At 36.0% G+C, this 17,780-nt stretch overlaps 1 protein-coding gene across 2 annotated transcripts in view; it reads right to left on the bottom strand.

Annotated features, from left to right (window-relative positions):
* COL25A1 (collagen type XXV alpha 1 chain) overlaps positions 1–17,780 on the bottom strand; it is a 453,131-nt gene that overhangs the window by 170,365 nt on the left and 264,986 nt on the right. For both annotated transcript variants that reach the window (XM_081304125.1, XM_081304126.1), the window contains exon 4: positions 8,225–8,242. In XM_081304125.1, the coding sequence (XP_081160251.1) occupies positions 8,225–8,242 (18 nt within the window). The remainder of the gene's footprint in view (positions 1–8,224; positions 8,243–17,780) is intronic.

Raw genomic sequence — 17,780 nt, 5'->3', positions numbered from 1 at the left:
CTCTTACATTTCTTTCTCACTGGGTAATACAGAATTACAACACACACCACTTCAGTGCTCCAAATTCCTAAGGGAATCATAGCTCCTTCATGTTCACATGCAACTCCAAGTCCAAGTTACAAGAGGGATTAGAAACTGTAAAAACTTTATGTAAAAAAAAAGAAAAAAATCTTGATATGGAAGGGTACCCCACCTAACACAATGATCCCACTACTTCATATCCTCTATTGAAGGTACAGATAGGATTATATGGACCACAGAAAATGTATTTTTGAGAAAAGTGTATGATGGAATTCTGTGAACCTTTTAAAAAACAACTAGCTTCTACATTTTCTATTATTGTAATGATTTATTAGTGGGAAAATATTAATTGTGTATTATGCCACAATCACTATAAACTACTTTCTCCAAGATTTGCTTGTTAAAAATCAAAGCCAACTCTTGAACCTCACAAATAAATTGTTAGGAAATAAAATATCAGAAGTATGACCCTGGGTTAGTGCTGTTTATTTTCCCCAAAGGTAAGATATCAATATAAATAAACTCCTACAATTAAAGAAAACAAAGGTATCTAAAGTCTACAAGCCATATGGAATCAAGATACTGAAACTGATAAATGTTGAGTAAAGTCCCAGCCCTCAGAACTCTCAAAGACTTGTTTTGCATGTCATTATTTATGACATGATGTTACGGGCTGGGGCATTTAGATAAAGTACAAAAAAATTGATCATTTTCTCTTTCCCCCAGCTTCTGTTTCCTTATGCTCTTCTATTTGTTGAACTGTTGTTATGTGCAAAGAACTAAGTTAGATGTTGAGGAGAATAGATCTTGCCCCTGAAGATCATAAAAGCTGTTAAGAAAGTGGAAAAAAGATGTTTATAAATAACTATGATACAACTGAAAGAGGAAGAGGGAGAAAGGGTATTCATGTTTACTGAGTGCTTGCCATGTTGGAGGCACTACATTAGACATTCTACATACAGCATATTATTTTAATCCTCTCGCCATCTGTTGAGATAAGATAGTATTATCTCTGCATTACAGATGGGGAAAATGATTCTCAGAGTGACTGAGGAATTCACCCAAGATGGCAGTGCTTGCAAGTGGTAGAGCTAAGATTTGACTTATGATCTGACTTGAACATCGATGCCTCTTTTCTTCAAGTGTATAATATTATAAAAAGATGAACAGATAAAGTAATGTGGGAATCCAGAAAAAAGCAGAAGTCACGTTTGGGTAAGGGAGAGTAAAGACATCTTGTTAAAGCAGCAACATTTCACTGTAAAAGGTGATCATGTATGGACACGTGAAAACTGAGGGTTAAAAGGGAAGCTGTTTATGAGAAAAGGCAAAAAAATGTTTTTGATGAGAAAAAAATTAAATGTTTTCATTTCATTTGGGTGAAGCATACAGTCTAGAAAGAGCATTATTGAGAAGTTAATGGAAGATAAGTCTGGAAAACCGACCAAGTCAGAGGATGTGAATGTCAGGTAAGGAACTAGATTCTAGTCTAAGTGGTAAACATATTGAGACTCAAAGCTTCGGGGGATCATAAGAGTGACATAATCAGAACCATGGCAGAAAATGTTACCTGGCCAAGATACACAGGACAAGGTTGATAGAATACTCCATTCCAACTCTCAATGCTTTCACAATAGAGGCAGGAAAATGCCAAATATTTGCTTTTCTCTGCTTTTCTTATTGCTGCAAAAAATGGCCAGGTAACAGGCATGTCTTCACAGTGTGAGGAATGGAAATGGGGAAGTCGGGGCCAAAAGAAATGGAAATCCAGAATCCTGGCAAGTAGTCGGTGAGCTGGGGCATTTAATCATTCAACCCACCGTTAGCATGGCTGCATAGAACTATGACTCTCTCACTTAGTTGGAAAGAGGAAAGGAAAAGGAGGACCTGGATGAAGAGTGTAAGGTAGAAAGGGCATATAGGGTTGGGGAGTTAGAGGATATCTCAGTACCAGAACAGAGTTACCTGGATCTGGACAGAAATCCAATTATTAAAACTAAGACATGACACCAGGACTATGCTTAGAACAAAGTACTGATCCTGAGTCACCTGCATACAGACAAAAGACCTCCTTAAATGTTTCATGTTTAAAATCCAGATTGAGCCTGAGGATTACTCAGATATGCAGATGCAGTGCAGAAATGCAGGTGAGGTTAAAGCCTTCCGTGGAAGTAATAGGTCTGGAGATTTGAGAACTTCCACACTTTATTGACCAATAGTATTAAGCTATCTAACTATCACAAGAGATGTGAATTTTTTTTTCTAAATTAGACATACAAATGGTCAACAGGACATGTAAACATGCTTAGCACACTATCAGGGAAATGCAAATCAAATCTATAGAGAGAGATAATCTCACACCTTTTAAGATGGGTATTTTCCAAAAAGCAAGATACAAGATATAAGTGAGAGTACGGAGAAAATAGAGCCCTGTACATTATTGGTAGGAAAGTGAAGAATCACCGTCATTATGGAAAACAGCATACAAGTACCTCAAAAAATTAAAAACAGAATCACCATTTGATTCAGCAATCTCACTTCTAGGAATATATTCAAAGGGAAATGAAATCAGCATATTAAAGAGATCTCTGTAAGCCCATGATTGCTGAAGTACTTTTCACAGCACCCACAATACGGAATCAACCTAAAAGTTCATCTTCCTTTCTCAGATGAGTAAGAAAAATATGGTGTATATATACACAATGGAATACTATTCTGCCACATAAAAGAATAAATCCTGCCATTTGCAAAAATATAGATGAACCTGGAGGACATTATATTAATTTAAATGAGCCAGAAAGACAAATACTTCCTAATATCACATCTATGTGAAATCTATCCATAATAGTCAACATATAGAATCAGGATAAGTGTCCATTAATGGATGAATGGAGGCATATATATATACACACACACACACACACATATACATAATAACAACAGAATATTATTAGCTATGAGAAGGAAATCCCGCCAGTTTTGATAACATAGATTAACCTGGAGGACATTCTACAAAGTGAAGTAAACCAGAGTCAGAAAGACAAATACTGTATGATCTCACTCATATGTCAAATTTAAAAGAAGCTGAATTCATAGAAACATAGAGTCGGGACTATGGGTGGCAGAAATGGGGAGATTTTGGCAAAAAGTTACAAACTTTCAGTGAATAGAGGAACCACTTGTGAGGAGGTAACATTGTCTTGCATGGGTAGAGGTGGATGATAATTCTTTTGTTGTAACCATCATTGATGTAAATGTATATGAAGTCATCACTGTTCACCTTCAATATATTCAATTAAATATTTAAATTAAAATATATAATTTTTTAAAATAAAAATAAAACAGAGTCATTGTAAGAACAGAAGCTGAATCTGTTTTATTCACCATAATTTCAGTCTTCCTGTGCCTTAGTAGGGGTTAAATAAATACTTGTTGAGTGATTGAATTTAATTATGTTAATATGAGTTACTGAACAAATATCAGGGTCACTTTCATTTCAATAGATTGTATTTCAAACTAGAGACAATGCGAAATACTCAAACACTCATCTGCCTTTTTTCTAATTTCCTTTCCTTCCTTCTGCCTTACTTGTCCTCTGTTGTCACTTATTTTTCCTCTTTACACTCATGTTTTTCAAGTCACTGTGACATTATTTACTCTAGTGCGTCATCTTCCCCCTCCAACAATTTAATGTCCTTTGATTCAGTATAGTCTCGGAAACATCCTCTCCATTCATGTCCTGCCTCTTTATTTTTTATTTATTTTTTTACCTTAACCCTAGGTGCTAGAATTGCTTTTCTCCTTTCTTTCTAATATCCTTTCATTATTTTGTTTTCCATGTCAGGAACCTTCCCCCCACTCCACCCCCCAGGTAAATGCTAACACTCACCTGTCTTCCCTAAGCTCTCCTTTCCTATCAGCTTTATACTACAACTGTAACAGGGTTCACGGCCATTTACTTTTCAGTTTTCTTCACAATGTCTTAAGGATCTCAGCTTAAGTCCATCTAAGCTGTGTTCAACTTTAGGAAGATGATCAGAACGACTCACTGAATAACTCCCTCATAACCAACAGTCTTCAAAATACAACCTTATTCATCTGGAAGCCCTTATGAAAGAACACGTGATATGGAAAAAAGTATTAAAGAAGAGTTCTACACCTTTTAATATTGTGAATAAGATGATGTGGAATGGTTTAAAACTATGCAAAAAAATCATAAACATAAACTTTTGCACAAGAATAACAAGTGCCTAGCTGCAAATCTGTGCAAATCTTTTTTAAAAGTTAAAAGTGTTCAAAAATCACAATTCAAACATTTCTGATTCTCTTTGGAAGTTAATTGTTTGGAAATCTTATTTTGTCTTCCCATGGGGATTATGATATAATTATTATAATAATCCACAGGTTATTCCCAATCCCCCCAAATATTCTTATTATAGAAACAAACCATTAATTGGTACTTGTATCTTAATGAAAAATCCATCAAAAATTGGAATTTAACATTTAGAAATGTATCATTCAGAATACTGCTCAACAGGAGTGGATATTCAAAGGAGTAGGCAGGCTAGATAACAGAGGCCACAGGTGATATGGCTATGACTCAGGGAGGGGAAGGAAACTTAGAAATAAGTTGTCCCTTATTTACATGGCAAACTCTCTTTTTTTTTTTCCACCTCCCTAAAGTAGTTGCAGAAGGAGATGGGAGAGAAAGTAAGGAGGAAGTTTTTCAATGTTCATGTCCTTCCCTTTCCCATAGTTAATGGCATGTGCAAAGGTTAAGAAGGAAGAGGATCAGCAGGGAGGAAGTGTAGGTAAATTATATTGAATTTTACACCCATACAAAAAGAAGAAAGTGAGGGAAACTAAAAACATTGACATTTTAAGGAAAAAGAAGAGATTGTTTTAAGTCATTAAAAAAGAAGAGGAAGACATACCCCAAATTACAAGTTCCTGGTACTAGAAATACATTCTATGTGACTAATCGTTTGCAGCGGCTAAATAACAGAATAAGAAAATTTTAAGATAAATTTGATCACATAAAATAAACCTTTTAACCATTTAAAAATCCATAAAATTTCCCAACTTTGGGTTTTAAGTGTATATTGCTTGCTTATTCACTGAATGCACTTTATGAACCTGTGTTAAACAGATTTAATGTATAGTTTATATGAATTTACTCAAGAAAAATGTAGATGCATTCTAAAGTGTGAATGTAAGATATAATTGTATAAAATGTAATAACTGCTGCACTAATTGATAATCACATCTATTACAGGAGTCATTTCTAAATGTTCAGATTTTTGATAGATGAATTTTATTTCTTGAGTTAAAATCCTGTTGAAAGTCTACTTTCTTTGCAAAATAAATTTCCCAAGAACAGATTAGAGCCTAAGTAATTAACACATTAAAACAGGTAGTGGTGAAAATTAAATATAAAGATGGATAGGAGCCTCTATATAAAATTCACCTATAATTTATAAAGATCCTCAAAACATAGCTAATGATCATGTACTTAATGGAAAACTTCACTAAGAACTATTTAATACACAAAAATGGAAGTTTCTTTGGAAAACTATTATGATAATAATGGAGTCTTAGAGGTAGGCTAGACTTTTTCTTTTGTGCTCCAGAAATACAATGTGAGAGTATGAGTTGTTTTCCCACTTCCCTCTCACACCTATTCTCCCTAAATTCATTGCACTCCTCTTGCTGTGATCTGAGGAAGATGTTTTGAATTAATTCTCATGTGATTGTCTTGGTCCCTACAGGCCAAAACAAAGGAAAAACAAGAGCAGGGCGCCATTTGACAATTCCAGTTCCATCTTCACTCGAAATTTCCAGAATTGTCAAATACACATGAAAATTAGATAGACTTTGTGTTTTTTTCACAGTAAATATAAGACCTGGAATCAAGGTCCTCTGAAGTACCATGATACATGTTCAAGTCTTAGCTATAATGATCCATGATGCTCCTGGTTCTGTCCATTCTTGGTTTGTCATCTGGCTTACTCTCTTTCTTCTATTCATCAACTACGGCTAATACTCAAGACCTATTATGACTGTACTTTGCTATTTGTAATTATTTTCTTTAGCACTTTCTTAAATAATATACTTTTAATCCTGTCTTTATGTCCAATATCCAAGTCTCTATATTTCATATGTAAATTTTCCATCCTGTTTTATATAAGATGCTTGCACTTGGATGTGGGAATGGATGTAGTTGCCCACCCACACCACAACCGTGCTCAAAGACAGTGCTGGAATACCCATTCTGTATGTCCCTACAGCTTCCCATATTTCTCTAGCAGCTGGAGTATGCAGACCTTCTGGTGCAGGCCAGAAGTACCACAGAATGAAAATCTGGACGGGACTTTCAAGAAAGAAGAAAGAGAAATTAGTGGATAAATACATCAACTTCCTTGCCCCTCAGTGGGATGTTTCTGAGGCATGTTCTACATAGTCTCTGACAGGTTTTTCAGCTGGATTGAACCTCAGCTGTCCACAGCAATAACCTCTTCATTAATGTATCAGCCTTTTTGTTGTTGTTGTTATTCTGTTTTCCCAGAGTCATTTTTCCCCTACAATGTCTCCTGGGATCCTATCTTGAACTACTTATGCCCAAATTCTTAAGAATTACTTGGACATGGTTGGAGACGGCTGGCTAAACCAGAGGTTCTATATAAACTTCAAATGTGTTAAAGATTACAATCTTCTTTCAAAACTAACACTCCAACTTTACCATATGCTGTTTCATCTTCTTTTCCCTCAAAGGCTGAGTATTAGAATATGAGGGTTTGGAGTCAGAATGACCTCTGCTTCCAGCTCTATGGTATCACCCAGGCAAGTAGTTTATCTCTTATGAATTTATATATCTATATATAAGTATATTTTACATATTTATATAGGCAATTATAAATACATGAATATGTTTATATTTATATATGTACATATAAAACTACCTTATAGTATAACCTGTCCAGGGCTTCTGTAAGCATTCATTAAAATAAAGCATGCTAAGCTCCTTATACTTTGTCTTTATCCCATTATAATTTGGCTCAAATTTAGAAAACAAACCATAATTCCCTTCTGTAGGTTTTTACCTCCTCTAATAACTACCTTGAGCTCACCTGGAATGCAAGAGTGAACGTTACAAATAACGAGAGTATTCTTTGATAGCAACATAAACTAATTAAAGATGAATTTTTTTTCTCCTGAACTTAGTATGAAAAGAACTGACTGACGCAGTGAGATTTTTTTTTTTTTTTGATTATTATTCTTATACACAGAGCTCACAAAAACTATGAAAAAATATTCTTGTGGTCTACTGTGAGGATTATCACATGATAGGCAATTCATAATATTGACTGCAAAGCTATCATGCAATGACTTATTCATAAAAAAAAATTAGGACCAAAGAAGAATTCAGAAGATCAGGGCAAAAGAGAGAATGGAACTCAATAAATAATCGCATTGTTTACAGGTTATTACGGTGTTCTAGGTAAAGCATTAATAATTGTACTTCCTTCCCAAGAGCACCTCTCAGATTATCATTAGCACGGACACGGACACTGGGTTTGTTGAGTTTAAGTTTGTCGCGTTGACTATTTCTAGAAATCCTTTTCTTTTGTTTTTAGCTTTATACAAATTCTTCCCCACCCTAAAATTTTGTTATTTTCTTCAATATGATTTAAGGCTCAAAAATTTTCTGTTGACTGTATTCATGCTCAATTACAATTCATGTCAGCTGCAGTTAGTCTATACTGAAAATGTACAACAAAGTCAGTATATGTCTATATTGAATCGAGAGAAGCTAGCAGAATTGCAGTTTAAATTATCAGAGACTGTGTGGATCTACAACATTATTAGTCCATAATTAACCAGTACCTAATTCAAATCAGTTCACTCTCAACCTTAACTAAGTCATTCTGCCTTCCATGACAGTCGTGTGGCCCTGGTCGAGGTCAGTGAGGAGTTTTGCTTTATATGATGGCACTCAGCTCAATTTGCCATCTGGCCTAACAGCTGATGTGGCTCACACAACCCTACAGAGGCCCCAGGGCTTTACTCCTGGGAAATATTTGGTCAACAATGTGGTGTCATAATTACCATCTCATAGCTTTCTTATATTCTTTGAAAAAGAATTGAAGAAAAACTTGAGAAAATCCTAAGTTGGTGCCAATTTATTAGAAAAGAGATCACTTACCTGAGGACCAGGCTGACCCTGAAATTGATAAGAAGAGAAATAATTATAAGATTGTTATATATTTTTCACTACTAAAACTTAAATTAGCCCTGAAAACCTAAATACAGAAGCTTCGAATACATACATTATAATATGTAATCTATCAAAGATAATAATAACTAACTACTGACAAACTTTGCTTTGTGGCTTCCCCAATTAAATTGTATCTTAATATTTTTACTCTACACTATTGTTCTAAAATTTTGGTATTACAATCTGTTATGTATAATTCCAAAATGATGCCAAGGTTGTAGCATGCTCTAGAATTTAACTGAGGAAAGAGAAGTCACAGGAGTATCACATCTCACAGCATCCCATCAACAGGCTACTAGAGGGAGGTCTTCCAGCATGGGTGTTACTAAGATACTGATTCAAACATGACATGGAGGAGAAAGGGGGAGGGAGGGAGGGAGAGGGAGAGGGAGAGGGAGGGAGAGAGAGAGAGAGAGAGAGAGGGAGGGAGGGAGGGAGGATATATGAGAATACAAGGTAGAAAGTTTAGTTTTAGAACTCCCTGTGTCTTTGAATTTCTCATTGTTTCAATAATATCTTGAGTGAATTTTTTGATTAACAGCTGTCTTTTACTTTACACAATCAAACGTAAGGGCATTTTAGGAGTCTGCAAGGTCTCTAGATCATTACAGTACAACAGAACACCACCCACAATAGATTATGTGACCTCTAGACGATCTAATACGTGTTGAATGTCACTCTCTTGTTGTCTAAGCTGATAAAGATTTCAGAGCAGTGTAACTGTATATGCTTCTAGCTAAAGAAAAATCACTTTTGAATAAAAATATTGATTACACATCACCTTATTAATCCCTAATTGAGTTTTATGTCAGAGAAGATTAAAGAATAAGTTCCCTCTGAGTTAGGGAATCTATAAAAAAAAAATGATGTGCAGTTTCATATTAGCTGTATATCATTGGGTAATATGCCTGGGTACACACTCTCTCTCTGCCTCTCTCTAGGATTAGAATTTCTCTAGGAATTTCTTCTCTAACTCACTGGGGATAGACCAGATAAAATGCAAGAGTTTTGATTAAAAATGTGATGGAACAGATTTTATCTAGTCAAACCAGGAAGAAGAGCAAAACTAAGTTGCTGAGGATGTTATCCACTTCATTGCTATACTCTTCAGTGGTAGAAAAAGAGAAAGATAATAACATTTATTAATTCTTACTAAGTACGAGGCACTTTGGGATGTATGTTGTTTCATTTATTCCTTATAACTGCTCTACATTTGACAAACAGAGAAACTGAGGCTCAGAGAGTTAAGCTAAAGGTTCACACAGTCTATAGATGGAAAAGCCAGAACTTAACACCAAATCTGATAGCAAAGTTCATGCACTTCCTACAAAGCCATTCTGCTTTTCCCTCTGGAAATTTAACCTCACATATACATCTAGGTTTGCTGGGATAACTAGGGTACCATGGCACTCTTCAATTGGATGGACACTTCCCAGGCTGCTACAGTATGCACCTCTGCTTCCAAGGCACATTCAGGACCAATAGGCACCATAGCCTGTTAACTGATACCCGTACAGGCACCAGTTTGGAAGAGCTTCTTCTGAAATCAGCACTAAACAAAGTTTTCAGTCAAGAACCTCCAAAACCAGGTTCTCCAGTGACATGTAAATATAGATCCATGGACTAAATAAAATTTTGATATGTGCAATTCTTCTCTGTCCCTCTTTTTCTCTCTTCTTCCTTCTGCTCTCCTTCTCCCTATTCATCTCTTTCCACATTAAATTTTTGGCCTTTCTAAGGTTTAGAACTCATACAAACTCAGAAATATGAATGTGCATCTCTAGAACCCTAGAATATATTACATCTCTTACATGTATTATATGAAAAGTTAAAATGTAAGATTCTTTAAAATCAAAAACTTAGTCTTCAAAAGAATCAATTTAGCACAGTTGCTGAGATTTTCTGATTCTTATGGTTGTTCTACAAACTTTTCCTGTTCATCTTTAAAATGTGGCACTTCTGTATTATGCCAAACAAATTATTTAGCATAACATGCACATTTATATCATCATATACAAATATCAATTGTTCTATGGACTTCATGTTAGGGGAATAACTAGGAGTAAATGACAGTGAAATTTTAAGAAGCTGACTTCTATCTAGGCATTGAAAAGTAGCACCAGAGAACTAAGATCATTTTAAAGGATGGTATATATTTCAGGTCTATGTAGCAGGTGTGTATGGGTATGTGCGTGTGCAGAGGATGGGGAACATGAAAAAGAATAGATGTGGTTGGTAGAGAGATATCCCCGAGAAACAAGCATAAAATAGTACAAATTCGGTAACTGCCCAAAGTCACAGATCACACAATACAAGCCTTACAAATCATGCCTGCACCATGTCCTCTCCATACGACATCAGAGTCTATTCACCAGTGCAAACCTACAATACACCTAAGGAGATAGTCTGGAGGCTGATCATCAGAACAAAGCCACGTGACACAAATAGGGCTGATATCAAGAGGATTCTGGTGTGTGGCAGGGTCTGCTTCTTAACGTGCAGACAGAAAGACAGCAGACCCCACCAGAGAATTTCAGAAACCCCCTCCTGAACAAGGGCCCTAGGTGAAAATGAGTTTGCCACAGACTAATTGCCAGAAGAGATATTTCAGAATGTCCTTACACTGCTTCTGAGTCATTTACTGAGGAATGGAAGCATTTTCATTCATTCATAGTGGATACTTTTCTAGGTTATTCTCATTTATTGTAGTGAATATTATTAATAATAAACCATGAAAGTTAACTTTTTAAAAATTCTTCCTAAAATATACCCTAAACGAGTACTTGCAAATATGATGAACCCTCACAAATCACAACTTGAGATATTTTTTTAAAAGCAAACTTACTGAATAGGTCTCCCCCACCCCAAGCAAATCACTAGAATGTTTCACATAAATAATAGTCCAAATCTAGTATAATCTAGGGCCATGTTAAGCAAGGGTTAAGTCACAGAGATTCAGAATCACACATGTCAGGGGCATCCAGTGGAGAACTCTGGGTCTCTCAAGAGGCTGATTTACAGCCCTCAACAGCTAAAGCAGTACCCCCAGGGCAGCTCAGGCTCTAGCAGAAGTAAGAGAAGCATCCGAAGAGCTGACTTTAAAAGTGTTAATCAGAACAGTGTGGGGAAAACCATCAGCCAGTAGCTGAGGCTTGACTGGAAAGAGTTCCAAGGAGGCTGAACACTGTGAGGCAAGTAATCCACAAAGGAACATGATAAATGAGACGACCCATCACTGGAGTATGTACTGTTACTTGAGGCAATTAAAGAGCAATAGTAATATCCTTTGCGGGGCTGTTATCACAATTATAGTTGCCAGAAATTGCTAACACACTTTGCTCAATCGACAAAGTCATTTGGATTTGTGACTGAGATAATTAGTTTCACTACATATTACTTTTTTTTAATGGATGGTAAATCTGTATTATTTTTTTCAGATGGGACCAATGTTGTAAAAGGTTGTAACTTTAAAATGTTATTTAAAATTTGATTGAGATAGCAGATTTACATGTATCTTTACTGTGCTCAGTTTCAAATAAAAACTCTTTCAATTACAAAATCTTGAGGGAATATTAGCATTATTCACACAACTCAAAAAGATGCTACCTCTCACTTCAAAATAATGAGAAGAAAATTGCCTCAATAACTCAGAATCTCATCATTGAGAAAACCAAGCTTGACTATTGCTGTTATTTTAGCACACTCAGAGTCAGATGTATTTCAGTCTCCTGAACTGAGGAAATCATTTCTGTTTTGCATTTGGAAACCTTACTGTCTAAAAAATGTCATTTGAATAGATATCCTATAAATTCATTATTTCTTAAAAATTCACACATGTGGATGTCAATCTCCCCCCCCCCCACCACCACCACCCAGGTAAAAACAGCACCTGTAGCAAGCAAGCATCTGGATAAAGCTCTAGAACCACAGCAAAGGAACTCAGAATGGCAGCAAGACTATCCTAGTGGCAGGAGGTCTCTCAAGGACCAACAGGAATCCTATCATGGAACCAATGGGACCCCTTAGCCTCTCAAGAGTCTCCAGCAGTTTGACCTTCACTCTGTGCCAACAAGTAGAACAGATGTACTCTGCACTTGCAGCACCAGAAAGCAGGAATTTTTCCCAGCCTCCCTGCACTGTGAATTTCAATCTCTAACACACCAGTGCTCAAGCTAGAAGATGCTTCCAAAACAATTGCTGAAATGCTATAAGCTGAAAATATTTTGACCGGCTCAAGGTTTGCCAAAGATATTTTAAAGAACCATTAGAGGGGTTTCTGTTGCTACATTACAGTGTCACATTTTCAAAATAAAGGTTCTCAATCTAATATTTCAGAAAGAGTTCTCTTGGCTTCTGTTCATGGCAGAATACAAACACATCCGTGTCAAGAGGAAGTCTGCCTCCTATGGAATCTTGTTCACATAATAAAGCTGGAACTCAGGCAGCTGCAGGCAGCAGAGTCTTCAGGGGTGTGTGTGTGGTGGGGTGCATTCCTACTGACACATGTGCCACCAAACTGGAGCATGAAAGTTCTGTCTTCAAGAAATAGTGCCAAGTTTGATTAAGACTCCATACCCAATTAATAAGAGAATACACAGTTACAGTACTTTGTATGCTATGCTGTACAAAAGAGCAGAGAGATTTTAAACAGGCTACACGGTCAATACCAACAATTTATTCAATTCAAATTGACATAAAAAGTGTCTATTAATTTTTAAAGCTAATTAACATGCAAATAATAAACTAGATAAAGAAGCAATTGAAGAAATAAAGCATTATGGATTATATGTGTTAATTAAAAAATGGATTTGCAAGGACTGCATAATCTCTCAGTATCTCCAAGTGACTCAGGCTTTCAAGGACTCTTATACATTTGGTTGAAATAAACATAATTCATAATTTATATTACCTATTGTGCTGCCCTACAGGATAGATATTAATAATTCTTACCTTAGCTGCAGTCACATAATATTACTTAGATAAGAGTCCTTCAATTTAAAGTTTTCTTTTGAAAAATACTTAATCCTTGATGATTTTAATGCAGGAAAGGAAAAAGCCATATTCTACTCTAGAGGAAAATAAATAGCTAGTATCAAACTTGCTTCATATTTCTCTTTAACAATTTGAGCAATAAAGTGAGCCAGAATGAACATGGAGATGGTTTTATTAGGATTGATGTAAAGACAATAAAAATTGATTCAAAACTAGGAAAATTTCTTATATAGCACTTGCCTTTCATAAATTAAAAAATGTATTTAAAGATGTACTCACATTTAGATGGATTCACATGTCTTTTCCACATGAACTCAAAGGTTGCATTTTCTAATATAATACTACATTTACTTTTTTCTCTTGTATATTCATATAAGGAGCATTAGAATTTACTTAATTTTTAAATTAAATAGTTTAATTTAAATAGTTCATTCCAATTATTAACTATTTACATTTATGTAGATATTTATTCATATTGTCGTATATGAAATTCACATATAATTTCTAAGATATCATTTAATAAGTGTACACAAGTATATTTATTTAGACATATAATTCTAAATCTAAAAAGAGAAAGAAAAGAAAAAAGCAAGCAAGAGAGAGAAAGGAAAGGAGGAAAGAAGGGAAATCAAAAGAAGAGAAGGGAGGATGTAGGTGAAAATAAAGTGTACAAAAACTGGTTATTTCTGGGTGGTGGAATTTTGGATAATTGCTTTATCTTTGCAGTTCTCTGTGCTTTCCCAGACTTTAGGTCTATTGTTTATTTTTTTTTTTTTTAATTTGGTACTAAGGACTGAACCCAGGGGAGCTATACCACTAAGTCACATCTCCAGCCCTTTTTATTTTTTATTTTGATACAGGTTCTAAGTGTCCAGGTTCCTTCAAACTTGTTATCTTCCTCCTTATCTCAAGTGCCTGGGATTACAGGTATGGACCACCATATCTGGCTTTAGGTCTTTTCTTGATTAGAAAAATACATTATCACATGATAACTAATTCATTACAGAAAAAAAAATTAAAAGAACCTTAATTATTAAGTTGCTAAATTTTTTCCATGTTAGAGTCATTTAGTGGAAGATCTAGGCAGTGACTTTGACCTCTGGTTTCCAACTTTTTCCCAATTCATGGTGTTTTTAATGACTTTAGAAAAGTCCTGCAAAATTCTTCAAATATATTCTCCATAATTCAGTGAAGCTTTTAAATTTACCTTGTAGATGCCCCACCATCACTTTAGGAGTACATTGGGAGAGAAGGAACAGGAGACTTATTGATTACAATGATAGAATGTGGTGGTTCCATATAGACTTATGATAAGCCTGCTAGGCCACAGAATTTGTAGGAACCCTTGCTATTTTCCAAACCAAAATATTTGGGTTGGAATTAAGCTATGTTATTTTACAGTTCTTTATATAAAAGAACTTTTGCTTTTGATAATAAATATGTACCATACTTCTAAAAACATAAGCCTTTTCAAAATCTGGCATGGAATCAAGATTGGCTTCCAAGATAAAAATGAATGATCAGCTTAACAGATATATGTTTAGTAGGATACAATAAACATAAGGAATACATGGGAGGGTAGACACCTGCTCAGCTTCCATAGCTTTAAAAGGCCATTTTTTTCTGACCCATCAATTTTCATTACATTGTACATATTGAATAACTTGGTTTCTGCTATGTTTAATAACACCCTTCAAAGTGTGCTATTTTTATTGTTCCAAATACTGAAAGCTAATTTATAAACATCTCTCAGACTGATTAAATTTATATAAATGCCCAATTCCAGTTTTTCAAATATTGTGCTAAAAAATGGACTTACAGTACTCTGTGCAGCTGTCTTAGATGTTTTGCATTAATAAGTGCATGTTAGCAATTTTCTAACACCCAGAGTCAATTAATTCACAATGCATGAGTCACACAATGTTTATTGCTCCAGTGAGGCAGAACCCTAAAACTGAAAATATATTTTAAAATTAGGGAGAAGCAAGTAGACAAGAATATGTGCTTTAAGGACCCAGATGTTGGGCTGTATCATGACAACTACCACTTATTGACTACTCCAAGAGTTTTACAAATGACATCTCTCTTTGTTAACAATAATCCTGCATAGGGGAAATCATTTCTAGCCATTCTGTAGTTATACAAACCAAGTTTCAAAGAGGCTAGGTAATGTTCCCTGAGTCAGCTTCTAACAGAGGAAGCTGGACCATGAACATGGGTGACTGGAACCCTTGTGTGTCTCACTTGCATCACGCTGATGGCTGAAGCCAGGGCCTAGGCGAGATTACCCAGGGAAAGAAAGTACCTGGGATTCTCAGCCCTCTTTTGAGTTGGATAAATGCTACAGTTGCTCTGGTTAGCTATGAAACATTTTAAAATGTTATACACACACACACACACACACACACACACACACACACACACCCTTAAGTTCATCTGCAGATTCCCTAGGAAATCATTCTCTTAAGGTTAAGAATCCCTAAATAGGGCTGGGGTTGTGGCTCAGTGGTAGAGTGCTTGCCTAGCATGGGTGAGACAATGAGTTCAATCCTCAGCACCACAAAATAAATAAATAAATAAATAAATAAATAAATAAATAAATAAATAAATAAATAAAAGTTGTTTTTTAAAAAAAGAATCCCTAAATAGAGAAATAGAAACACTTGAGGAGTAAGAGAAGAGTATCTGAAAAGGAAACTAAGAAGGAACAGCATTTAAAACAAACAACAACAAAAAAGAGAGTCCCAGAAATCAAGATGGATGGGTGTTTGTTTGTGTGTGTGTGTGTGTGTGTGTGTGAGAGAGAGAGAGAGAGAGAGAGAGAGAGAAAAGAAAGAGAGAGAAGAGAGAGATGATTATTTTAGGACTGCAAGGATTCCAGAAGTTTTACTGTAATTGATGGAGCAGTGAGTCGAGGAAATTAAGACAAGAACAAGCTCCACAGATGTCAAGCAGGTGTCCTGTAAAGTGCCAATTCTGATTGGTTGCCTGGAATAATGTATTAAGAAAGCTGAGTTTAGGAAAAGAGTGCTAGAATTAATCAGCAATATCTACAGAAGGTAAAAAGTGGAAAGGGGATGTGGAAAGGATGTGTGCCAACACTTGCTAACCTGAGTAGTTAATTTAGTAACTGTGTAAAGGGAAGAAAAGAAAGGAGACGTAGAGTTGGGGAAAAGTGCTTCTTTGATCCTGTGGTAAGGTGCCAGGTAATTGTAAATGTCTCTAAACTGACAGAAAACTGTTCCATTGGGAGAACAGAAATGGCTTGAGGAGCAAAATTAGTATGTAGGAGAACACAAAAGGAAGTAGAGCAGGAGAATGAAGATTAGGAGAATGGACAGCACTTTACCTAAGAGGAGGAGAAACTGAAGACACAAACTTACATGTAGAGAGACAGAAGTGGAAATATTCCATGCCCCAAACCTCAAGGGACTCTGAGGTAGAAGTCTGTTGGGAGTGGGAAGAATAATCTTGACAGCTTATTTATGTATTCACCTAATATACATTAAGCACCTACTGCATGCCAGACATACAGAGTAAATAAAGTCCTTGCTATCCCTCCGGCAGGAGAGGCAAACATTAAGAGAAAGGTTTATAAATAAGGTGTTCATGGTGATGCAGAAAAATATCAGAGGATACAGAGGCCAGAGAATCCAGAGGGAGGGTGCTCTTTTACAGGGTGGTCAAGGGAAGACTCAGAACAGAGGAGAAGAGACAAAGGAAAGAGCAAGAGGACATGCCCTGTAAGGTGGAGAGGGCTGTAACATGCTCTAGTAACTGATGGCACGTCCAACCTGGAGTGAGTGACAGGAAAGGGTGAGGAGTCAAGTCATAGAAGGGAAGGGGCCAGGCCCCATGGACTATGCAGGTCATGATGATGACTTGACTTGAATCTAGAAGAGGCAGGAAGTCAAAGGAGAGGTTTTACGTGAGGAAGCAACACAATCTGAGGTGTTTGAAAAGGAGCATGGTCACTCTGAAGAAAAAGCTGCAGGAGGAAATGGTGGACCTATGAAGAGAAGTCAGGAGGTTCCTCTAACATTCTAAATGAAAGATAAATGATGGCTATGCCCGCATAGTAGCAGTGGAGGAGGTGAAAAGCAGTCAGATTCTGGAGAAAATTTTGAAGACAGATTGAATGTGGGGTGTGAGGAAAAATAAAAGGAGAGATGGGAATGATCCCAAGGGTTGACTGGAGCAATTAAAGGAATGTGATGCCCTTTATCCTTTATGGGTATGCAGAAGACTATAAGAGAAGCAGCTTTGAAGAATAGAGGAGGAAATTCCAGAATTCAGTTTAGACACATCGAGTTTGAGATATAAATGAGACATTCACGTGAAGGTCTTGAATTGACAGTTGGATATACAAGTCCAGAGTTCAGAGAAGTAGTCTGGGCTGAGCTATGCACAAGGGAGCCTTTGAAATACAGATAATATTTAAAATCACAATATAAGGTCACCTACCAAGGGAATGTAAAGAAGGAGAAAGATC

The sequence above is a fragment of the Spermophilus citellus genome (assembly GCF_964194105.1).
Source record: "Spermophilus citellus genome assembly, chromosome: 8".
NCBI classification, from domain to species: Eukaryota; Metazoa; Chordata; class Mammalia; order Rodentia; family Sciuridae; genus Spermophilus; species Spermophilus citellus.
Note: the sequence above shows the minus strand (reverse complement) of the source record. Positions and strands in the feature narration are given on the sequence as shown.